We start from the raw sequence: 23,030 nt of genomic DNA, 5'->3' as shown, positions 1-23,030 counted from the left end.
AAAAAGAAAACAAGTGGCTAATAAAATTTTCTATTTGTTTGGCGAAGAAAAAACTCGGTCTCGCCATGTTGACACAACCTTCATCACACCACGGTTTCTTCACAAGACAAATTCCTACTACGAGTATTTCTTAACAAGCAGTGCTGGTATATCGTTGTTAATTTGTAGGTCTTCGCTAGAAAATGTGAATGCCGATTCATGAAACATGTCAATCACGGTAAGGTTGGGAGCCACTTCTCCTAACCCAACTCACAAGGGTCAAGCCCCAACTTGCAAGAATGTTTCGCCCTTTCCGAATCCATGACCTGAAGTGGTTTCATACTGGAGGTTTGTGGGTTCTATGGGCTTGTAGTTAAACAGGACTGGTACATAAATGATAGAACCCTATTGCCTGAATCCTCCTGATGAAAATGTTGTGCAATTGCCACCTTAAGCTATAAACGTTCCTTGCAAATCTCAGACATGGGTCAATCTAGTTGACTATGAAACATGGAGATCCACATTAACTGGTAATTAAACGGGAAATCAATGCGATCACAAAGCACTAACTCGTTGCAGCTAAAAAGTTGTAAATCCTCCAAAGGGATACGGAGAGAAAAGGTAGCGCACATCGGAGACTTCAGATATAAACCTAAAAAAGTATAATATCTTTTTAGAGAAGAGAGTTGTTACGAGGTAACTTTATAGCTGGTAAGCAAAAAGACGGGCGTCCTTAACCTTTTGAAAGGTCTAGATGTGCTTCATTCTGGTTGACCATGGACAACTGACAGAATTGAGATACAAGGTATGAAACCCTTCTTCTGGGACAAAAGCTATAGACAAATCCAAAGTCATGCATTAATTAACGATTCTTTTTAAAGTAACTGCTCTGTTTGTCAACAAATACTAGCGTGCTCGTAAGACCTCACATTTTCTATAGTGATCAAAAGGGAGGAGCAAGAGAGCAAACCATGTTTACACAGAGCAAAATCAATCAGCCATCCGCATTGCCACTCCTGTGAACTTCACACAAATAGGATTACAGGAAAACAACAATAAAAATGGATAAAAACAATAATTATGGATATAAAGTCTGCCATTTAATGGGCGAGAAAGAGGAAAAATTGGAAATGTGTTTAAAGAACTCCAATGAGCAGCTGCTATTACTAAACAAGGGGCTATCAACGAAAAAACAATGGGTTGTCCGTCTTTCATCTTTTATTTCCTCTACTTAAAAGGGAAATCTGAAGTTCAAATCCTAGCAACCACGGAAAGGAAATTCAAATTCAAAATGTATAGCATAGGAATCTAAGAAAAACTTGAGGACTTTACTTTCATCCACAAACTATAGCTATTCTTCAGTTCTAACTGTCATGTAATCAAGAGCATGCTTTTACCTCAAAGGCTTCCAATTAAAGCACATAAATTCTTACATGAAATGTAAGATGCTATCAAACCATAAGAAAATACGATCCACAACGATCCCAGAAATAGGAAAGTGAGATTTTATTGCACTATTTCATGCAGTAATTGTACCTAGGTGGAACACAACTGCTCGTCATTATCCTATTACAAAATGCACACCAAAAATTTAAATTTTGATCATCGCATATGTACACGGCCAACTAAATTGAAAATCAATACGAGAGCATACAAAAGAAAAGGAGTAATGACTAAAGAATTATCAGGTCTTTTGAGGAACAAAAGCTCACTGAAATTTGGTAGGATCACAACTCGTCTCTTTTGAGCTTGGTGTATACTCCCCTTCTTTGGCTTTCAGAAGGCAGGCACTAATCCTTTACACTATTTCTTAACCAAAACATTAGACCCTTCTCGTTGCCAGACTTCATCCATCATGGAATTATTTTCTTAAAATAAACAAACTTGATCCAAAAAATTCCCGGTGAATTGACAAGCCTTCTCCAAATCAACACTTTCCAGAACATAATTCCGTGATGAATCTGTGCCAAACATGATGATGAGCCTTCTCAAAATTGAACTTTCCATAAGAACCTCACTAAAATGTCACTTCAGTAGCGCGCCTTTTAGTATACCTTTTATCCTCCTAATAAGCCCATCCATCAAAATAATGCAAGTACATTTAGGTACAACAATGTCCTTTTGAGCCGATTCATGGAAATTTTTTGTTGCATCCTTGTATCTCCCTTGAGAACAAAGCTCATTAATCTTGTTTGAATAAGCAATTTGGATGAGGTTCGTGAGGAACATTACTATCCTCACATCCCGCCTCTTCGATTCTAAAAACTGATCATCTGATTTTCCTTGATTTTCCTTTCTCCAGTATTTTTTATATGAACTCCTCTGCGTCCTCAGTCCTTTCTCCAGTATGTATAACAATCAGGTTCTAGTTTCTTTTTGTCCACTTCTGCAAGAAGATCAGATGCTTCCTCAAATCTCTTCTCTTTGCAAAGGGCTAAAATTATCTTGTTGTATGAAATGGCATTACCCTTTGAAATCCATGTGTTGAAGAGCTTAAGAGGTTTTCCAAGCATACCTTCTCTGCATATCCCACGAAGGAGAACATTACAAGCAAATGCATTTGGCTTAACCTTATTCTCGACCATTTTGTTGTGGAACTGAAATGCTTTCTCAACTTGATCTTCCCAGCAATGTCCATGAATAATCGCACTGTATGTAATTTCACCAGGGACCAAATCACTCTCCAGAAGCTCATTCAGTTTGTCTCCTGCTTGATCAGTTTTTCCCATTTGGCATAAGCCTGCAATAATAGAGTTATAGGTGATAACACTTGGAGCGATCTCTTTCTCCTTCATCTCATCCCAAAGCTTCAAAGCTTTACCTGCCTTTTCATTTTTAAAACATCCCATGATCAAAGTGCCTTAACTACCCTCATCCACAATACATTTCGTCCCCATTTCCTCCATCAATCTGAATGCTTCATCCATCTTCGCCACCTTACAATGCCCACTTATCAAAGCATTACAAGTAACAGTGTTATATAAACACCTCAACGCTTCAAAACACCCGTTAATCAATTTAAACCCCTCCTCACTACTCCCATGTTCAAAACACCCATTAATCAAAGTATTATATATTACCACATCAAGCAACAGCTTCAGTTTTTCCATCTCTTCATTCAACCTCAACGCCTCATCAATCCTACCCTGTTTACAAAACCCACTAATCATCACATTGCACGTCCAAACGTCTGGCATCACATTATTCTGCAACATTAATTGCATAACCTTTCCCGACTCCTCTAACCATCCTAACCTACAATACCCTACAATCAATATATTATATGCGGTCCCACTATTTTTCATATCCAACAACAAATTCCTATCCTCATTTAATCTCCCTTTCTTACAGAAACCATCTAAGATAGTAATACAAGTAACAATATCCAGCGAGCATAAAAATCCCCCATTTTACCTAAAACCCTTGTTGCTTCACCATACTTGTTCCCCATGCAAGACCCATAAATCAAAATATTAAGTCTTCGTATTAATCTTAACACTAATCTTAATTAAATCAGTAAAAAAAGCTGTAGGCTCAATCTTATCGAATGCGATAAAGGGTGTCTCACTAAAGCATTTAATAAAGTATTGCAAGTTAACAAGTTGGGCTGCATACCCGATCTCTTCATTCTGTTAAAAATTTGCGCAGCGTGATGGGGCCTACCGCACGCGACATATGCTCCAATGGAAGTATCTAGAAGACGATTTGGAATGCTAAAATAGTTGATGGGGTGATTGAGTTTTTGGGGGGTGGAGGAGGAGGCGATGAAGGGAGTTGGATTTTTCGGCGGAGATGAAAGAGTAAAGGAGGGGTTTGGCGGTAATGAAATGGCAGCGCCGGAGAAGGGAAGGGAGAAGAGAGAGCAAAGGGAGAGGTGAGTGGTGGGTAATTGAAGGAGGGGGTATTTGAAGAACTGAAGGAGTGTCAGAGTTTTGAATTAGGGTTTATGAATTAAACAGAGAGATTAAGAGGTTAGGGTCTGTGGAGAGGTGGGGAGTGTAGGGGTTTAGGGTTTCAAGCTAGAGGTTTTCTGAGGTTAGGACTTTTGTTAGGGTTTCTAATAGGTCATGTTGTGTTTGTGGTTTAGGGTTTTAGAGATTTTGTGATTGTGTCTCCATTGTTGAGAATTTTCGAGCTTTGATCAGACTTGTTTTAGGACTTTCCCATTAGGGGTTTAGAGGCCAGGCTGAAGAAGCCGGTAGTGGAAGAGAACGGGAGAGGAGTACCGGAAAAGAGGATAGAAAGGTTCAAACGACGTCGCGTTTGGATTTCGTAAGACAAAAAGACGTCGTTTCAGCCGCAGGGACTACACACTTTGTAATTGCTGACGAGCCAGGTGGAGTCGGGTCAGAATCTTGTCCCGCTCACCTCCAAACTAGATTGGGCCGGGTGTGTAGGAATTCATCTCTTCTATGAGCCAGCCACTTTCAATATCCCCTGTAAAAAATATAGTTCCATTTTCTAGTCACCAAGCAAGGACATTCTGTCTTCTTTTACAAGAACATGCTTCTACGTCAAAGTAATTGAAACTAAAGGTAGCACAATGGCCTACGTTTTCAAGTACGACTTGCCTCGGTGGAGAACTAAATTTTGCAAGTTTGCAGACTTGTTCTCACAGGCATGCCAATTGTCATACTTGGCGAAGTTAGCCAAAGAAGAATGAGAAAAGGGAAAATTTTTATATGGGGACAAGGATAAAATTTTTGGTCGATTACAGGAGATCTACTGTTCGAAAACAAGGACTTTACAACTGTTCAAATTATGCTTCTAACGCATCAAACAGATGATCATTTCATCTAAGGAAACAACAATGTCCTGTTGCTGGACCAGTTTAGTTGCCGATACATTGAATTTGTCTTCATGTTGTGATCAGCCCATCATCTGCAAAATTTGATGTTACAAGAATTCCGCCAGTGAGAAGTACTCTAATTTCCACTTGCAAAAGAAAAGGAAAAGAAAAATAATTTCCTCATAAATGTATCCTAACTCTATTTTGCATATTTCACATATAATGCAGTAAATAATAAATCATCAGTAACATAGTTATTTCAACGAAACAGGAGAAAAACTGCACTTCTTGTCGTAGATGTCTAGCAAACGTTTGTCTGTCTGTCATCATATGTAATTATATATTGCATTTGAAGAGATCACATTATCGTTCAGAACATCAAAGTCCTAATTGATAGGATTAAGCCTATGTAACCTGTGTTGTCGAATGGTAGGGGCATCGATGTTGAGAAATTTACCTGGAAAATATCTCCAAACATCCCTTGCAAGGGATTTCTACGTTGCACTCGATAGAACAACTCTGCAATTTCATCTAGTAGCTGAACCATAATCATGTTAGAATTCGTACATACACCAAAGTTGATCACAAGCCACAGGTAAAAAAAATTCTAGTTAGCAGTTAAATTGCACACCTCGTTGAATGCAGGTTCTCTGTCTATACTTGACTTATAATTTGTTCTCAGCATATTAAAAAGTGGTAAAGCATCTCTCTGCAACCTGTCAGGAAAAAATGCACAGAATCATTTATAACATGGATCAAGCAGATATGCCAAATACTTCCCAGGAAATAACCACAAAAGAAGCTCATGACTAAAATTGAGTGGCTAATTCCACTTGAGGATGAATTACAACAAATATCCTGACACTTTGAGAATCAAATTAATTTCAGTATCATATAAAGATGTCTCAAAAGTAATTAAAGATTCTTTTAGTCAATTTGGACATTGAACTCTAAAGTCTATTCCCACCATGGAAGAAAAATGCAACTTACGTTGGCAGAAGATAATTGATGAATTGGATCAAATCTGATTGGGGAAGGTCATGCTCCTTGTACTGTGCATATTTCTTTAGCTCGTCCATCAGAAAATTAGCATCTCTGAGATTACCCATAGATAAATACCTACCAGAGGAAGAGAATTACCTGATAAGTTGGAACTTCACATGACTACCATTACATAATGGGGAAAGGATTGAACTGCAGCGGTTATTATTAACATGTTCCATGATTTTGGCATTAATAACAGAAAACCACAGGCAATTTTTTGTTTTAATGTTTTAGAAGTGCTTACATTAAAATTGCTCGTGCAATAGCCAAATCTTCTTCACCAGGATAACACTGCAAGGTGGGAAATCCATCAAATACCAAGAAAAAGTTAAACCTACCCTTATAAGACACAAATGAAATATTGCATCAAATTACTGGATAATGGATATGGTGTTTCTGGGTCTGTTCAGCATAAGATTACAGCAATCATGACTTCTAGATAATAATTGTTAAATAAATGATTATAGGTTATCAGACTAGAATCTTGACACAAATGATTTGGAGATACTTTATCAATCTTAGCTATCAAATACGACCAATAGTCAGCAGCTAAAAACACTTCATAAACATATTTTATAAATATACAAGATAACAATTGATGGAACAGTATAGATACAATCCATTTGAATAATATTTATCTATATAGAATCATTTAAGACTAACCTTGCCCATAAAATTTACTATAGTAGATGCAAACTTCTTTGGGTTGTTGCCTCTAACAAAATGATATGATACTCTAGTCATGTCCTGTACAAAAGCAGCACATATCATTGATCACTCCACATAGAAATGATTTAAAAGTTAAAACCATGCATAATATGGATCTCTATTTTCCATATCATCCCTTACGCAGTGCATTTTAGAGAACAAAATATCAAAACTTTAAAAGCATAATGAAAATTTATCTGGAAAAAAGAAAGTCCCATGAATCTGTCAAAGCAGGCTAGAGCTGAAAACAGCCATCCAGAATCAAATGAATGGGAAATATGATACCATCCCTACAATGATTGTAACAACCTAAAAGAAACAACATCTTCTCTGAGTGAGTGGAAGGAAAATAATCCAACCAAGAGCCAATTCACCAGCAATTATTTACAAACAAATCAATCCAACAAAGAGCTTATAGCAAACTTTGACCTCAGACATACCAGCTCAGGAGATTCAGAATAAACATATTCAGCTAGCATAAAATGTATTTCTGGAGATCCATTCCTCTGAGCTCCAAACTCTGCAGACCACCTAAAAACAAAATAGCTCCGCATCAATGAGGCAGTTAATATCAGTGCCACAGGAAACAGTCAAAGTATGTGCTACATACACGTGTAGACACAAACATAAACACACTGCATATCTTTGTTTCCTCTTACAAGCAGATACACATGGATACATCTTTTTTGTTTTTATCAATCACACCTTCCCAGACCAACCATCCTCACTGTCTCTGTCTTATACTCTTTTCACTCCCTCCATGTACTATTTGCCCCACGTCAAATCTTCCCATGTTTTCATCTCTGTATGATGATAGTGAAACTCAAACACTCCAAAACACCCTCATAGATGCATATACTCCACAATAACAAAAAGCTTCTCCAGCCCAATAAATAACAAGCTGGATGGCCCACATTAGACAGGTTCTATACATGAGCTCCAAGAAAAAATAATAGGTTTTGGAAACAAGAAAACTGGAGAAATCAGATGGAGAGTGTAATTTTATTACTGTATTTTGAGACTGTTTACTCCATACACCTTTATACAACCAAAAAGGGGCTATTCAGTCCCAATCTAACAGCCACCAGAAGAGATAAAGGAGGGGAAAAAAAGTCATCTTAAACTATTCCACAAAAGCACATGTATTGCAGTTATTATTGCAACAGCATATTATAATTTCCAAAAGAGTACAAAAAGAGAAAGACAGGATATCTCACTTGATAGCAGCTTTTAAGAATGACAAGCAGCACTCAACACGTGTTTTTGCAGCCCCAAGGGCTTCATTGAGTTGTTGCATATCGTCATCTTCCCCCAAGTCTTGTGGCAAAGGTATCTGAGGAAATGTCTTATAGATTTTTCTGATGCGATCTAAGATGGATATTAACTCATAATTAATAGAGAAACATTGTCAAAAAATAAAAAAAGGCAGCAGCATTCAGCGTGGCTATGCAAACAAAGTTGAAAATCAAAGAAAGAACTTTCTCTAAGTTAGTTTAATATTCATATAAGGCACTAAAATCTCAGTAGCAAAATAGATGATAGAAAGCACCCTCTTTCTTTCCTCTTTTTTTTTTTTTTTGTGAAAATTGCAGCAAGGGAGAATTAGAAACATTAACCACTCGGAAACATCTAAAATCGACCAATGGAGGGTTGAAAATCAAAGAAAGAACTCTCTCTAAGTTAGTTTAACATTCATACAAGGCACTAAAATCTCAGTAACAAAACAGATGAAAGAAAGCACCCTCTTTCTTTCTTTCCTTTTTTTTTTCTTTTTTGAAAACTGCAGCAAGGGAGAATTAGAAAGCATTAAGAACCACATCATAACATCTAAAATTGATCAAGGGAGGGTTGAAAAGCATTACAAGCCATATCACTAAGTTTGAACTAACCAAGTGCATCATCATCATAAGGAACTTTTGCTTTAACAAGCGTCTCCACAAAGATCACAGCAAGCTCCGACCCACAAGTAACCTGAGATTGGTTTGTTATGGAATAAATTGTAATTCTAGGAGTACGAGAATAGTCTGGAAATCCAGCAATATATTCCATTATGCACACATTATGTAAACGCTACTCAGACATCCAACTCAGGAAACAAAACAAAAAACGTAAATCATCTAGCAAATGAAATGGAAAAATGATAGCCTGACTTTCAAATGTAGAAGATTGCTCTCAGGGGAAAGAAAATCCTAAGCTAACATCCCTAATCCCAATTCAGTTGGACAAGTTACATCTAAATTATGCAAAGTTGCATCCCAACTTAATGGAAGCTGTGCATTGTGTATCCATGTAGTTGCAGGCAAAAAACATAAGAAATTTTCAAATGGATTGACAGATAATGTATTTTCTAGCAGTCAACAGCTTTGATATGCTTCCTCCATTCTAATATGCTGACTACCCATCAACCTTTGACATCAATCAATTTTAATAGCAGGGACTTAACAAAGGTTCCTACCATATCAGAATTTTTCATTCATATTCTCATATTCATCGTGTAACCAGTTGGACACAGCATAAACCAATTATCAGCTTATGAAGGCAGCTTGGATATCTCAGCATCCAGCCTAATCTTTTTCTTTAACAGGACAAATTTCACATTCCCATTGGCTTCTATTTAATAATATTAGCATCCAAAAATCACCTGACAGAATTAGCAACCATGGACTTGAAAGAGAATAACCTGGCTGTTTTTCAGCTGGAGGCACGCACCCGAGTGAAGAATGTCCAAAGCTTCAAAATGTCTTTGAGCAGATACATATCTGTAACAAATTAAGTTTCAATATCATACGGAAGAATCATCTCAGAAGAAAAAAAATGGGAACAAGTTTAAATATCAATTCACATGCATGTGCCCCAATTGTGTACCAAAACAAAATTACATTTATTTAATCTATTCACATCTATCTAGACTAGTAAAAACCAATGCCATCAGTTGCACAAACATCACCAAAACAAGATTCACTTGGGAAAAAAAATACACGGTAAAATTAATACCTTGCACTGATAGACTTGTACATCTGTTGAGCTCCATAGTAATTACCCTCATTTATCACATTCTCCAATTTCTCAATAGTCTACAATTGACACCAAAAACACAATGCAAAGCCATTAGAAACAATCTTCCTTCTTCTTACACAAAAAGCAGACAAACCCCACATCAACTGCAAGAAATCACAAGCTTTACACTTTTTTCTATCTCATTTGCATAGCTGATGTATGATTCAACAATTTCGTGCTAAAATTTTATGCTTCCCATTATCAACATCCACTTTCAACAAAATATATCAATACAGCCCATCAAAACAACAATATTACGAATCCAATTTTCTCTGCATCCAAACATGAGTTAAAAAGGGTGGTTTCCTAATTCAATTACCACTTCAGCTGGAGGCAGAGGAGCCTTCCCTGGTCTTTGTCGCGACATGTCTCCCTCCCCTTCTTCACAGACACAGAGATCAGATTCAGTTTACGTTGCTGTAGAATTAGTAGGAAGAAACAAAAGGGGCCCCTGTTTTTTTTTTTGTTCCATTGGGCTTTCATTGGGCCCATAAATGAGCTGTAATATTTGAGCCCTGCGGCCCAACAAGAAAACCCCTTGAGATAAAAATCTCTCCCTTCTCGTATCTCGCTTCTGGTCAATTCCTACACTTTCTCGGTAACCAAACAAAGGTACAAAATTTGATTCTTTTTGCGGAGATGAGTTCAAAGACATTACAAGCTTCAAAGATATATAGGGATCTTCTCAAATCTGTCAACAAACACATAGGCAAAGAAGGGTATAAGAATCATTTTGGAGACTATATAACGCAAGAGTTTAGAAAGAACTGCAATGTTTTAGACCAATCTTCTGTTCAGCAAAAACTTAAGCTTGCTCGTGATTACACTTTTTTACTTAACAGCGTGCAGCATCACAAGGTAATTAAAATGTTAATTGGTATCTAAATTGGTATTAAGATTGATGGTAATTTATTTTAGTTTTCCATTTTTCTTGATGTCTTTGATAGAGGGGCATAACCCAATTGTTAATTTTGCTAATATTGTACTTCTAGTCAGTGCTGGCTTACCCTTTTTAATTTTGAGTGAAGTCACTTGGTATGAGATATCAAGGTCCAAGTTAGGACCAGGTTTAAGTTATAATTTCTCCGTCCTTGGGACTAGAGGAATTCAGGAAGGAGAAGGGGTTCCCTTGTAGTGTACTTGTGGGTTGTTTGAAATCAATTCTTAGTGTTTAATTTGAATTTAATTAATGAATAAATCGAATTCATATATTTGTAAAATTCTATTCATTTTATTTTTTATATTATCCTTATCACCACTTTAGCTTTATTTTTGTATCATTTTTAGAGATTAAATTTCATTTGGAATTCAATTGCACTCAAGATGATTTCAAATATGAAATTTTATTAAAACCTCTTAATTGAATTTAATTTAATACTTGATAGTTGTTCCAATAAACTGGCAAGAATGGTGTTCTTGTAGGTATGCTCTTTCTTTGTTTTGTATGTGGGTAGTATTTTAGCAGAAAGCATTTTATGGTGTTGCTTAAATACAATGCTGGTGCTGGCTATTGTTTTTTGCAGGAGTTGCTGTTCTCTTACAACATTGCTGTGGATAGATCGGATGAAATGAAAAAAACACTACGAAAATCAGCTGGAAGTGTAGGTCTTCAGCTTCCGGAGGTTTATCAGCCTTGATGGTCGGTTGGTTTTGAATAAATTCTTGTTTCAGGATGAAAATTAGTTCAAAAAACATTGATTGAGGCAGCGTTCGACTTGTTTCCTTGTTTGATGCTTGCAAAATACCAATGGCTACGTCTCCTTTTTTTGAATACTTTTATATTTGAGGTAATTACTTGTCTATCTTAATGAATTGTCAACAAAATCATTAAGGTTCACTTTCAATAAGAGATTCATCTTGGAGTTATGAATTTGTTTACTTCTCTTCTTTAGTAGGCAGTGTAATTTCGAGCATCGTTTAGTTCCAATTGCAGCTATTTTCTATTTGAAATGATTTGCAATATGAAACTTCCCCTCTTTGCCTCTCTTCGCTGTTGTGTCCATCTCCTTTTCGGACATTGAGATTTTGTTTTTATCAAGCTTGTCACTGGATACTTAATTCGTGACGTAGTAGTATAATATGGATGTGCAATAGCTTATTCCTTTGTGTTCCATCTCCAATTGGTCAATTATCAGATTTTACAAAACAGCAGTTATGGGTGTGCAGTACCTTATTCCTTGGATGAAGACCACCTCTAGCTGGTGTGATAAGAGTAGTATGACATTGGCATGTCGCAATGGATATTGCTTGATTCTGCATTTATCTGAATTAAGATTTGCTAAGCCAAATGCTCGATAATCAAACACGTCATCTGAATCACTTGCATGAAAATAAATGGCTAGCTAGAAACATTAGTAATGTGAATTAGCGAAGCCATTTAGCTGATTTATTGAGAGGATATTTCATGTTGTGCAAATAAGCAAGACAAGTGTTCGCACAGCAGAGAAAGCCTGCTTTTCAAAAGATTACGACTGTGATAGGTCGCAAATCCTGTCTGTTACATAAAGGGCAGTGCCCCCTCAGCGTTTCTTCTGTTTCCTTTAAGGTATTTGGTGGCAGGCACGGGTTTAAGATACAGAGAATAATGAAATGTATGCCCTCTCTCAGACTTGAAAGTGTTCTCTGACTCTAGACAAAAAACTTGATCGCCTCAAAGTGTGGCAACACAAGCGGCCCGTAACATAAAATTGATTTACGCGACTTTATTATTGGTCCCCTTCTTGAATATTTTGCCAGAATGATAGTAATTATCGTCTTGATGTTCGACTTGAAACTAAACAACAAGCTTTGAAATTCTTAGGGACGAAGTGCGTGGAGTTAATTGAGTTATAACGTAGAAATTTCATGCTACTCGGACCTGGATATGCTATCTTGGTAATGGAACTCGAACCCGTGACCAAACAACTGGAGCAGCCACCAGATTAGGCACATTTTTAGGGACGTATCCTGATCTTTTCACATGTGTCGGCAGCATCAATGACTGAATTCAGATCTTTTGTTGATCAGATCCAAACCCAGTGTCTTCGTACAAGTCAAAAGGAAACACTACAAGATAGGTAAGACTACACACCTGTCCAAACTTTCACACACGTGGCACCCTAAATCTCTACGTCCGTGACACCATTTTTCTTGTTTTGTCTTCTACCCCCTGCTTCTTTTTGATAGCTAAAGGTATCAGTAGCTAAGCTTAGCTGCGACTTAGGATATTAAACACCACAACCACCATCACCAACGATAGCAACATGGGTTCAGAGACCTTCCTAGAAGTGATATTGGCGATTATCCTTCCACCCGTTGGGGTCTTCCTGCGTTATGGCTGTGGAGTAATGATTCTTCACTTTGAACAACACCCCTTTTTTGCAATCATCATTTCATGTTTATGTTTACTTTTGCTATGGGAAAAGGGCTGATTGGTTTCGGTTTTTTGGTTATTGAATATGCAGGTGGAGTTTTGGATATGTTTGCTGTTGACCATATTGGGATATATTCCAGGGATTATATATGCCCTTTATGTATTAGTTGGATAGTGTATAAATCTCTCTTGGTGAGGTTTGCTGTTTTTACGTTTCAAGGACAATCCTGTTTGCTCCTCACGTTTTATTGCTTTGTTTTATTGAGATCAACTGTTTTCACTTCTTGTCAGATGATCGTTGTTTGTTTCAGTATGGTTTAGATCATGGTAGACCTCTTTGTTCTTAAGTTTTTGACAGTTTGAACATTAATACATGTCGCGTCAGCTTTCTTGATCTTATATGGTTAGATCATGGTGGACTTCTTTGTTCTTAATTTTTTAACAGTTTGAACATTAATACACTCCGTGTCAGCTTTCTGGATCTCATATGGGGTAGCATATTCAGTTTCTTTTTTATGATTTCGATCGGTTAGAAAATGACAATTACCCCTAGCTACTTCTCTCTCGAGAGTAAGATCACATCCACATTCCTGTGAAGGAAGCCGCCCTACTCTCCAACCTTTCCACAAAGATTTCCAGAAAGTGACCACAATTACTTGTAATCCAGGATCAGCAGATTCACGAGAAACAAAGATTATGGTTTTATTCTACTCTTGACTTACCTTAGTGCACCCAAACGAATCCATGACTTTTCTCGAGTCCCACCGGACTCCGATCCGAGCCTTTAGGGGCTCAAGTAGCTCACCTGTTAGTCTATCCTCTTACCAGGAAGGATCTGCTTGGAATTTCAAGCGCTGGTGTGCCTGTATTAATTAATTTATACAAATATTAAAAAGAATATCAAGAAAATGATTGGATTCTAGATTTGTGCATAAATTTACACATCTCACACTAGTTTAGTGTTTTGTGTCAAGCTACAGTTACTGGCTGATTATATTATATTATTTTATTAATGGATATTGTAAGAAATAATTAGTAAGGGAAAAGGAATAAAGTTTTTAATGTTACTTTTTATATAATATAAAGTATCCCTTCTGTGTCACCACCTATATCTGCAACATCCCTTATAGTCTCCTCCTCATTTTGCCCGGCAGTCATTAATCATTGAATGTTGTTGCAATGGATACAGTCTCCTCATTTGCATTCCAATAATATTGGAATAATATAACCACGTGGTAATTGAACACGGATTTAATTTAGGAAAAAATAAAAAAGGCTAGCCTAATTTATTCGAGTAAAAGCAATATTTGAAAAATAATTACAAGTGGGCTATGCAAAATTGATTTAATTTGAAAGTATTTTTCCTTTTCTTTTACTTTCAGACCAATAAAATAATTATAGATAGAATGGTAACATCATGAAGCGTAAAAGCATTTGCGCCGTTTTTTTAATAATTTAAAAAGAAAATACATGAAAATTTTATTTTCGAATAATACTTAAAATAGACGTGGATGTTGATACGAAGATGATTTTTAAAATTTATTTTTTATTGAAAATACATGAAAATAATAATTTTATATTTTACATTATTATGTTAAAACTATAAAGAAAATATAAAAAATATTATTTTAAAAAAATACACGAAAAGCAATTTAAAAATCCTCTTTAGTGTGTAAAATCTGCCGAGAGCCCAAGAAGGGTTGCAGGCTCTATTGGGCTTTTTAGACCAAAAATATTCCTGGGTCAGTGTGATCTGTAATGGGCTCTTATAATCAATTCTCCTTCAAAGCCCCAAAAGAGAGAGAGAAACCGAAAGATCACCAGGACACATCCGTAATAATATGCAAAACAAAAGACTATTTTCGTCGATTCAGGAAAATAGCAAGCAACCAAACAGACCCAATACACCTCCCAATCACCGAATTGGGGTTCCTCTGTGTTTTTTCACTAGTCGGCTACTCTGTCTCTGCATTAAACAACTAATCCCCGTCTCCTCAACCTAGCAACACTTTTCTCAGCCAAAATGGGGTCAGTCTCTCTCCTAATGCGCACCTTTTGTTCTGTTTTGTTAAGTCATTTATGGCTCTGTTTCTGTTATGCTTGCTTTCTAGTTTACAGTTATCAAGTGGTTACGCGTCTCAGTTTGTTTTCATAAAATTGAGATCTTTTTGATGTTTCCAAACTGAGTTTTTCTTAATCTCAAAAGGGGTCGCTGAGCAAAATGTGGAAAGTTCAATAAACTGTGAAAGTTTGAGCCTTTTATGGTTTATGTTGCCAGAAAAAAAAAAACATTTTAAAACTCTGATCTATTTGTGATTTTTGGTTAAACTTTGCTTTGTAAAATAACGGGGTTGTTGTTAGCAAAACATGTGTTAGTATGCGTGTTTTTCTTTTTAAGCTACAACTGTATATAATTTCTTGTGTTCTTATGTCTTACCCTTGATTTGTGTTGATTTGAATTGATTGGATGGTTGGCAATTGTTTTAATTTTTTTCCTTGATTGCGATTCAGTAAGTGAAGATTGCGGCAGAAAATGCTTATATGAATGCTTAATTTATTATTCACGCTGCAATCTGTAGATGTATTTACTGGCTGTGCACTGATAAGTCATTTTCAATTGTTTTAGCAAGAGGAATTTGAGCAATGCTGCACCTTTTTCCTGTGTTGGAACTAGAATAGGATTTAATGACAGTGGCATGTTACTATAGAAAATGCGTGGGTTTGTAACTTGGGCAATGTGTGTGTAATACAGTAAGACTCGTGGAATGGGAGCTGGTCGCAAGCTGAAGTCCCACCGTAGAAGACAAAGGTGGGCTGACAAGTCATATAAGAAATCCAACCTTGGAAATGAGTGGAAGAAACCATTTGCTGGGTCTTCCCATGCTAAGGGAATTGTTCTTGAAAAGATGTAAGGCTTGTTTCCCATTATTTCATGTTTCTAGGATTGCTACCATATTCATAGTGCTTACAACTGGGGCTTGGATGTTTATTAATTGGTTTATGCAGTGGCATTGAGGCTAAGCAGCCAAACTCTGCTATCCGAAAATGTGCACGTGTTCAGCTGATCAAGAATGGGAAGAAAATTGCTGCCTTTGTACCCAATGATGGTTGCTTAAACTACATCGAGGAAAATGTAAGTTATTTGCATGGTTTTAAAGTGTTAAAAGTTTATAAGCCTAATACCATAAACTTTTATTAGCCCACCAATATTGCACAATGATATTTAGTTTCAAAGGAGATAACAGTTGGAGCCTAATTTACTGATCATTATCTTTTGCTCTTTTAGTATTTCCTGACACTTAGGTCAATTATTCATGGGACACTGTTGTTCCTGAAATTGCATAGCAGAAATTTTTTGTCAGAAGTCATTTTTCTTAGAAAGCTTGAAATGGAAGAGTCTTCCATGTTATGGTCATTGCCTTGTATATGCTAGATCTAATTTGTAGTTTGTTTGGTGCTTAGGATGAGGTTTTAATTGCTGGATTTGGACGAAAGGGACATGCTGTGGGAGATATTCCTGGAGTCAGGTTCAAGGTGGTGAAGGTGTCAGGTGTATCCCTTCTTGCACTGTTTAAAGAGAAGAAGGAAAAGCCAAGGTCTTAGAGTTGCTGGGAGAGCTTTTCCTTGATTCATCCGCCTTCCTATTTTACCCTTTTATCTATGGCAGGCTTTATAATGTACTGCAGAATTTTGCAAATGACTCCTCCCTGAAATTAGAAAATGAATCTGTTGGACTTGAGATAACAAAATTTTGGAGTAGAATGGTGATGTTTGATGACATTTTTCCGCATGGTGTTGCCCTTATTTTGCTGTATTTTGTTCTACTGAATTATTGACTGAGCCTGGGATGGCCAAACAGATCCTTATATTTCTTAGGTAGGAGATTTAGCTTCAAGCTCTTTATCTTTTTAGCAAGTCATTTGTGATTGATCCATTTTAACAGAAAAAAAAGCTATTTTGATTTTTATTAAAAATTAGTCAAAGCCACAACTGGTATTAGCCTTTTACAGGGAGAAGTGAAAAAATAAGGCAAGCCATTTATTTCAAGTCTCGTCGCTTGTAAGCAACTGTTGTATTCTAACCTGGATCAATTTCCCATTTCCCATCTCCATATAGTCCTGCTATGGATAAGATAGTTGCTTGATCACAAGTGTTCGGACAAGAAGTGATATCTGACGCTCAGCTCGTCAATATAGCATCCAATTCTCAATGATGCGCTAACTAGATCATGCAACAGCACTTTACCCCGAAATAAGAGATATGAAGAGAGAACAGCTATCCATTGAGTTTCTTAGATTTATCTGTTCACTAAGAAAAGTACCCTGATTTGTTGATTCGTCGACATGCTTTATGACCGCATCAATATAGGGGGAGAAGACGCTTACAATGTCATAATTCAGCCATCACTATGGAATTCTTTGGTTGAACAATTAAGGAAAATCCAACACCCTTGTAAATAATCTAGATAGCAAACTGTAAAGGACATTGATTTACTTCAGACTACGTAACCAAGTCCCTCCTAAAAAGCAATGCCTTCCATACGTCTACTCAGGTCATCAACCTGATTTTCAAAACTACCTATATTCTCTTTGTTATCTTCATTAAATCTATGCACTTTATTTTCAGGACCATGTGCCTTAACAACTTCAAGATCCTTCAAAGGTTGCTTCTTCTCCTGTGGGCAGACTGGCTCCTTTGCGCCTGCTCTATTTACATATATCGGCGTGGCTCCCACAAATTGATGCATTCTATTTCTTGTTCTATCTGCAGCTGCATTTGCATTACTAATACCACCTCTGTTTTTGGAAGAAGTGGATTTTACACCAGAAAACTTCAGGCCTCCATTTGGTGTTATATCCACGGAATTTCCCTGGGAGAAGAAGAATTCTTAATGCATTTAAAGCATTTACTGGACATTGCATGCATCTCTACCTAGATGTGAAATTAACTGTTTCAAATCTACTCATAGCAAAATGGAAAGCATTCAAATAAACAAGGTGGAAGGAAAAAAACCAACCGCATCAAAATATCCAATCTTTGGCGATGGCATTCGGAGACTTGAAGATTGTAAACCTTTTGAAACAATGGATGCGATAAGACTGGTTCGCTCTGGGATTTTATTGAGTTGTGCGTTCATGAACTTTGTTTCATGACTTTCATGTACCAAATAAGATTCATTGCATTGACGTCTCTTAGAATCTGATATTTGAAAGGCATCCTTGCTGAAAGAAATCCCTCTGCATGCTGTAGTTGCATGAATGGCACCAGATCTTGGGTTGAGAATTATGGAAGATGATTCTGAGGAGCATCCATCTGTGGAACTAGCAGGCGATGTACAGGATGACGACTTGGGTGTGGACAACAAACAAGTAGAGTTGCTAGAATTCACCAGCTCTTTTATGTTTCCAGCCGAAAGTTGTCGGGGAGTTCTAGAGATTGAAGCCGAAGCAGAGACCTGAGAATTAATTGTTCTCCTCAGAGAATCTGGAGAAGATTTAACAGTGAAATTTGGAGCACAGCCAGATCCTCCAAACTCTTTCCCAAAGGGTGCAGCTGAAGAAGATGATTTCACTGGTGGTGTTGAACTACGGATAATGCTGCATGAATCCCGGATACAAGTTTTCTTTGACACAATCTTGGTTCTCCCTATAAGAATAAACATACAGGTCATTACCAACAACAGTATCTTCTGATGATGATGAATCATTTTTTGAAATTCTTACCAGAAGCAGCTTGTGCACCTTTGTCTTCCAATTTAACATGGTTTGCACCCGAAGAGGCCCTTTTGTTGGGAGCTGCGGATAGATTGCGATTTTGGCAGAATATATTTGGTGACTTGATAAACGATTTGGATTCTTTATTAGGTCCCTGCTTTGGCTGGTAATCATGCACTTGATGTTACTTAATCACATTCAAAAGTTTAGTTCCTATTTACAGTAGAACACCTCTTTAATGGCTACTTAAGCTAAACCATGAAATTAAAGCGAACTGGTGACCATTTCAGATGATGCATAGGTGAGGCCTTGGTACAGTACCAATAAAATGATGTAGTGAATATCAATCAACACTACTTACTCTTAATCGAGAGGAAGCATCCGATGTTTTTGAAGCTGAAGAAACTACAAAAGCAGCATGAGTATCGAAATGAACAGGTGATTACTGAGGGTGGATACAGGAGAACAAGATACATATAACAAGGAAATGCACACAGCATAAAGCTAAAAAAATTAAAAAGACAAATTGAGCAGTTACAATGACACAAATCTACAGGGGAAAAATGATGAATTTTTTTTTTGCTTGGTTAGCCTAACATGAAGATGGACAGCAATCATATTCAGAAGGAATGAGACTCGATGATAGAATGAAATCGTTTCACAGCCAGACAAGGACAAATAGAATTCGTCCCAAAATTGAAAGAATACTGCCCGCTTCACTCTCAATGCCTAGATTTATATAGAAACAGCAAATACTTACTATTACCCCTTCGCATTTCATTTTCTCTTCTAACTTTTCTAGTTGAAGTTTCCCTAGTGGATGATGCATCGTTTGATTTCTGCATGGACGCTCTCATATTGTCAAAAAGATCAATCTCAAGACTTGCAAGGGAGTAAGCATCGGCATTTCTTGTTGAGTTTGAATCAGCAGACCTCCAGACGTCTTTAATCCCAGGAAGTGTATGTCCTTGTGATAGTCTAAATCCTCCGTTAACAAGAGACAACTCCTCAGCATTCAAAACTCCTGAGAGCAGTAAACTTTCTATTACAATTATCACAACGAAACATGAAATTCACACAAATTTACAAGAAGAACAAGCATTGATTTACATATGGAGCTTTGACAGAGACTTCTAAACCATATACAACGTCACCTGAACTTGTAAAGAAGGCACTATCCCAAGCTAAACTTTTGCGCAAGTTGCACTCATCAATTGCACTCTTCCCTTCTGGTCCTGCAGACCGAGAGGGTACGGACCTCAGATCCCCACCCCCAGCTGTGTCTTCTCCATTATCCACAACCCGAATACTAATCATCTCCAACTCTTCAGGGTCCAGAACTCCTGTGGAAGCACAGAACACATTCACATTTCCAACTTTCATCCGATGACAACAATTGGCAGCAGTTGTTAAGCAGGTTTTTGTCAACCTAGGAAGCAAACCTGGACTAGTGAAGAAGGCACTGTCCCATGCCAAACTTTTGCGCAAGTTAAACTCAGATTCAGACTCTGAAGTATCCGTCTCTCTATTTCCAACTCTATCAACATGATTCTGCATATGCTGAGGATCCAGGCTCTGAACATCAACTTTCTTTCTACTCGCTGCAAAATCAAAGGGACAAAGGCAAAAGGTATAGAAGCAACAATTTCTACACCCCAAGATTGAAAGCAAGCATGGAACCAAAGCAAACCAACAATGCTGAAATGTACTAATTCTTCTCTCTTTAAAGGGCACAGTTCAGTGTTTTCCTTTCCATCACCATTATTAAGACAATCTTTCACGTTTATTACACATCAGAAAAAAGAAAAAGAAAAAAAAAACCTTAATTGGGACATAAGAAAAACAAATTTGTTCTCTCTTTCTTTCCATCCACCGATATCTATAGAAAATAAATACAAAAAAAAATCCAGGCATTTCTTGCATCATAAACAGTTATTACAGCAATTCTTGGCATTCCTTGTAGTATCAAGAATACAATAAATCCATGAAAGGGAAAGGAAAAGGAAATCCATTAAATGCAAAAGCACAAGGGGATTAAATTTCAATGACAAAATACAGGGCATTTCAAAACAGAGGGAAAAAAAGATAAAGAAATACTCCACATAAAACGAAGATAAAAAGAAAAAAGAACAAAAAGAACATCAAAACCAATCTTTCTTGCATAGAAACACAGGGAGAAAGTACCTGAGAATTGGAAATTTCTTACAGCGGACATTTTTTATGAATTTTGTTTTCTTCTCGTTCATTCAAGGATTCTTCTTCAATTCTTGAAGTCTTTTTAACACACATATAATACTAATAATATTTAGAAAGAGCGAGAGAAGTTTAAGGAGAGGGAAAATTTTAAATTTTGATAACGAGTGAAAGGGAAATAAATTTTTGAGTAATTGAAGTCGTTATTTATAATAAGAAAAAAAAAACGGCTGTTCTTATTATTGTTGTTATTTTGTGGTGAGGAGCGGCATTGAAGATTCTAATTTTTATTTTTTTCAAACTGGTAAAAGTGAATAATCCTATAGGCTCCGATTTAGGGACGTAAAGGATGATGGCTCAATTACGCGCCATTTACAGGTTTTGTCCAATAAGGTCAAGTCTTTTCGGCTAATAATTAAAGGCATGGCCGCGGGAGAAACAATGATTCGTATTCAATGTGTTTGGGAGAGCACTTACTTGTGTGGTTATGGTTCGTAAAAAATAGGTAATATAAATATTTTGTTTTTGTGGTTTGTGGTAATAAAATATTTGTGTGGTTAAAATTATGATTGAATAAATATATTTTTTTGTGGTTTGTGGTAATAAAATATTTGTATGGTTAAAATTATGATTGAAATTATTTGTATTAAAAGTAATTTTATATGTGTTTGGTAAATAACACTTATAATTGCTTTTAGTAGTAAAATTATCAAGAAATGCATGTATGAATTTTCAATTTATTAGTAATGTTAGTGTGTGTTATTTAGTTATATGTTTTAAAAATATTACATTTTAGTTGTTTCTCAATCATCTCATTAAGTTATTTATTATCCCATCATAAACATAATTCATTCGTGATGGCCTAGAGTTATCTTGGTTTTGAGAATAATGAATAACATCGACAAAAATATCATATGAAATGAAATTAGGGTTGTGATTATATTTTGTAAACGCAATATCTTCTTAAGACTTTCTTCTAATATAGTTATATAGTGTCATTGATATGATTACAACATTGACTTGCTTTTTGTAGGGGTATACGAGCATAATCTATAAAATTCTTCATCCCTGTTTCCATACTATAAATGCATGTTCAATGAAATTATGAAGTGACGAGTGTACATGATTGAATCACTCTTCCTAACTTGTTGGTTGTTCTTGATGTCAAATATCTTGAAAATAATAACTCTCATCTTTATATAGATCTAAATATTCATACTTATTTGGATATCCAACATCAATTAAATAATATTTCTTTACAATAACAAGTAAAAAAAATGTAAGTTATTTGAAAATTCATAATACACATGCTATAAATTTAAATAACATTTAATTATTGTAATTTATTTACCTTCACTTAAAAAACCATTTAACTAATATTAAAATGAGGTATAAATCTTAGATTCATTGTAATTTTCAGAGGAGTATTTAAAATTTCAGGTTTTTATTTAAAATTTCAGGTTTTTATGGTTTAATAATATCTACAGCAAATAAACAAATTATCTTAACACTTCATTAAAATCTCGATTTATAGTTTCTCCATGTTCTTGAAATCTTTCTTGGACATGTATATTCAACGCCCTCTAAGCAATTGTATAGAGAGACATTGTCACACCATGCATTTCCACATCTATCTCAGTGATCAGCACAAGGAATAAAAAAAAAAAAACAATTGCAGAAGGATAAGCAATGGCAGCTTTTCTTAGCTATCATTGTCTACTGCAATAAGATTTTCTTTCCTCTTTGTTTTTGTTCTGATTGTCTCCCTATTACCAACCTATCAATATTTCAAGCCGTCTGTATTCTATTTATACAACAAAATTTCAACCTTATCCATCAACAATCCAACAAAACACTACTGTTGTTCTTGATCAGGATGCAGAAATCGCTTGCAAGTTCAAACTAACCTCAATATAAAAGGGCTGGTCAAAATTATAAAAGAACAAAAACAATCTTTTACAAACAATATACAGAGCTACTAGGAGAAGATCTACATTACCCCGATAATAGAACAAAAAAATCAACGAAGAAAGGCAACAAAGTTGAGAATCTATGTGCATGAGCTGGAAATTGTTTGCTAGCAGTTTCAAAATCTTGTACAGATGCATAACAACTAAATGGAAAGAAACAGAATAAAAAAATAACGTGTCTAAATACAAAAAAAATTAAAAGCATGCAGACCATGTAGCTAATA

General features: G+C 36.1%; 6 protein-coding genes across 8 annotated transcripts; 3 read left to right on the top strand and 3 right to left on the bottom strand.

Annotated features, from left to right (window-relative positions):
* Window positions 1–1,446: 1,446 nt before the first annotated feature.
* LOC133705544 (pentatricopeptide repeat-containing protein At2g16880-like) lies at window positions 1,447–4,488 on the bottom strand. Its single transcript, XM_062130808.1, has one exon. It carries the CDS (start codon window positions 2,826–2,828, stop codon window positions 2,310–2,312), a length of 519 nt encoding a protein of 172 aa, XP_061986792.1. The 5' UTR covers window positions 2,829–4,488; the 3' UTR covers window positions 1,447–2,309.
* Window positions 4,489–4,639: 151 nt separating this feature from the next.
* LOC133705543 (protein GET4-like) lies at window positions 4,640–10,019 on the bottom strand. The gene is made up of 12 exons (XM_062130807.1): window positions 9,897–10,019; window positions 9,515–9,594; window positions 9,201–9,279; window positions 8,410–8,491; window positions 7,738–7,888; window positions 6,961–7,051; window positions 6,476–6,559; window positions 6,057–6,103; window positions 5,759–5,887; window positions 5,400–5,484; window positions 5,226–5,306; window positions 4,640–4,860 (listed from the first exon to the last, which is right to left on the bottom strand). The coding sequence occupies exons 1-12, from the start codon at window positions 9,942–9,944 to the stop codon at window positions 4,849–4,851; spliced, it is 969 nt and encodes a 322-aa protein (XP_061986791.1). The 5' UTR covers window positions 9,945–10,019; the 3' UTR covers window positions 4,640–4,848.
* Window positions 10,020–10,135: 116 nt separating this feature from the next.
* LOC133705545 (uncharacterized) lies at window positions 10,136–11,443 on the top strand. Its single transcript, XM_062130809.1, has 2 exons — window positions 10,136–10,435; window positions 11,101–11,443. Exons 1-2 carry the CDS (start codon window positions 10,217–10,219, stop codon window positions 11,212–11,214), a joined length of 333 nt encoding a protein of 110 aa, XP_061986793.1. The 5' UTR covers window positions 10,136–10,216; the 3' UTR covers window positions 11,215–11,443.
* A 1,055-nt stretch (window positions 11,444–12,498) lies between these two features.
* Window positions 12,499–13,328, top strand: LOC133705546 (salt stress-induced hydrophobic peptide ESI3-like). Of its 2 annotated transcripts, XM_062130813.1 has the most exons (3): window positions 12,499–12,633; window positions 12,743–12,900; window positions 13,021–13,328. In XM_062130813.1, exons 2-3 carry the CDS (start codon window positions 12,820–12,822, stop codon window positions 13,102–13,104), a joined length of 165 nt encoding a protein of 54 aa, XP_061986797.1. In that variant the 5' UTR covers window positions 12,499–12,633; window positions 12,743–12,819; the 3' UTR covers window positions 13,105–13,328. The 2 variants fall into 2 exon arrangements, with proteins under 2 accessions (XP_061986797.1, XP_061986796.1); XM_062130812.1 differs by lacking the exon at window positions 12,499–12,633 and having other exon boundaries at window positions 12,650–12,900.
* Window positions 13,329–14,796: 1,468 nt separating this feature from the next.
* Window positions 14,797–16,824, top strand: LOC133704440 (small ribosomal subunit protein uS12). Its single transcript, XM_062129262.1, has 4 exons — window positions 14,797–14,957; window positions 15,682–15,837; window positions 15,936–16,062; window positions 16,392–16,824. The coding sequence occupies exons 1-4, from the start codon at window positions 14,953–14,955 to the stop codon at window positions 16,530–16,532; spliced, it is 429 nt and encodes a 142-aa protein (XP_061985246.1). The 5' UTR covers window positions 14,797–14,952; the 3' UTR covers window positions 16,533–16,824.
* Window positions 16,825–17,190: 366 nt separating this feature from the next.
* On the bottom strand, window positions 17,191–21,093 carry LOC133704439 (uncharacterized). Of its 2 annotated transcripts, none has more exons than XM_062129260.1 (8): window positions 20,828–21,093; window positions 20,086–20,244; window positions 19,798–19,986; window positions 19,404–19,667; window positions 19,005–19,048; window positions 18,653–18,806; window positions 17,947–18,575; window positions 17,191–17,799 (listed from the first exon to the last, which is right to left on the bottom strand). In XM_062129260.1, the coding sequence occupies exons 1-8, from the start codon at window positions 20,856–20,858 to the stop codon at window positions 17,449–17,451; spliced, it is 1,821 nt and encodes a 606-aa protein (XP_061985244.1). In that variant the 5' UTR covers window positions 20,859–21,093; the 3' UTR covers window positions 17,191–17,448. The 2 variants fall into 2 exon arrangements, with proteins under 2 accessions (XP_061985244.1, XP_061985245.1); XM_062129261.1 differs by having other exon boundaries at window positions 19,005–19,039.
* Window positions 21,094–23,030: the final 1,937 nt, after the last annotated feature.

The sequence above is a fragment of the Populus nigra genome, chromosome 10 (genome assembly GCF_951802175.1).
Source record: "Populus nigra chromosome 10, ddPopNigr1.1, whole genome shotgun sequence".
NCBI classification, from domain to species: domain Eukaryota; kingdom Viridiplantae; phylum Streptophyta; class Magnoliopsida; order Malpighiales; family Salicaceae; genus Populus; species Populus nigra.
The sequence above is the reverse complement of the archived record's forward strand: the minus strand, read 5'-3'. Positions and strand labels throughout refer to the sequence as shown.

Bases quoted from the DNA above. Each gene is read 5' to 3' on its own strand.
- LOC133705544 (XM_062130808.1), bottom strand. From the start codon at position 2,828: ATGGGATGTTTTAAAAATGAAAAGGCAGGTAAAGCTTTGAAGCTTTGG.
- LOC133705543 (XM_062130807.1), bottom strand. From the start codon at position 9,944: ATGTCGCGACAAAGACCAGGGAAGGCTCCTCTGCCTCCAGCTGAAGTG. The intron at 7,052-7,737 runs GTGAGATATCCT...TTTTGTTTTTAG, and splicing joins TTCTTAAAAGCTGCTATCAA to GTGGTCTGCAGAGTTTGGAG. The intron at 5,888-6,056 runs GTAAGCACTTCT...TTCCTCTGGTAG, and splicing joins ATTGCACGAGCAATTTTAAT to GTATTTATCTATGGGTAATC.
- LOC133705545 (XM_062130809.1), top strand. From the start codon at position 10,217: ATGAGTTCAAAGACATTACAAGCTTCAAAGATATATAGGGATCTTCTC. The intron at 10,436-11,100 runs GTAATTAAAATG...TGTTTTTTGCAG, and splicing joins ACAGCGTGCAGCATCACAAG to GAGTTGCTGTTCTCTTACAA.
- LOC133705546 (XM_062130813.1), top strand. From the start codon at position 12,820: ATGGGTTCAGAGACCTTCCTAGAAGTGATATTGGCGATTATCCTTCCA. The intron at 12,901-13,020 runs GTAATGATTCTT...TTGAATATGCAG, and splicing joins TCCTGCGTTATGGCTGTGGA to GTGGAGTTTTGGATATGTTT.
- LOC133704440 (XM_062129262.1), top strand. The intron at 15,838-15,935 runs GTAAGGCTTGTT...TGGTTTATGCAG, and splicing joins GGAATTGTTCTTGAAAAGAT to TGGCATTGAGGCTAAGCAGC. The intron at 16,063-16,391 runs GTAAGTTATTTG...TTTGGTGCTTAG, and splicing joins TAAACTACATCGAGGAAAAT to GATGAGGTTTTAATTGCTGG.
- LOC133704439 (XM_062129260.1), bottom strand. From the start codon at position 20,858: ATGTCCGCTGTAAGAAATTTCCAATTCTCAG. The intron at 18,576-18,652 runs GTAAGAATTTCA...TTATTCTTATAG, and splicing joins AGGTGCACAAGCTGCTTCTG to GGAGAACCAAGATTGTGTCA. The intron at 17,800-17,946 runs GTTGGTTTTTTT...TTCTTCTCCCAG, and splicing joins AGATTGGATATTTTGATGCG to GGAAATTCCGTGGATATAAC.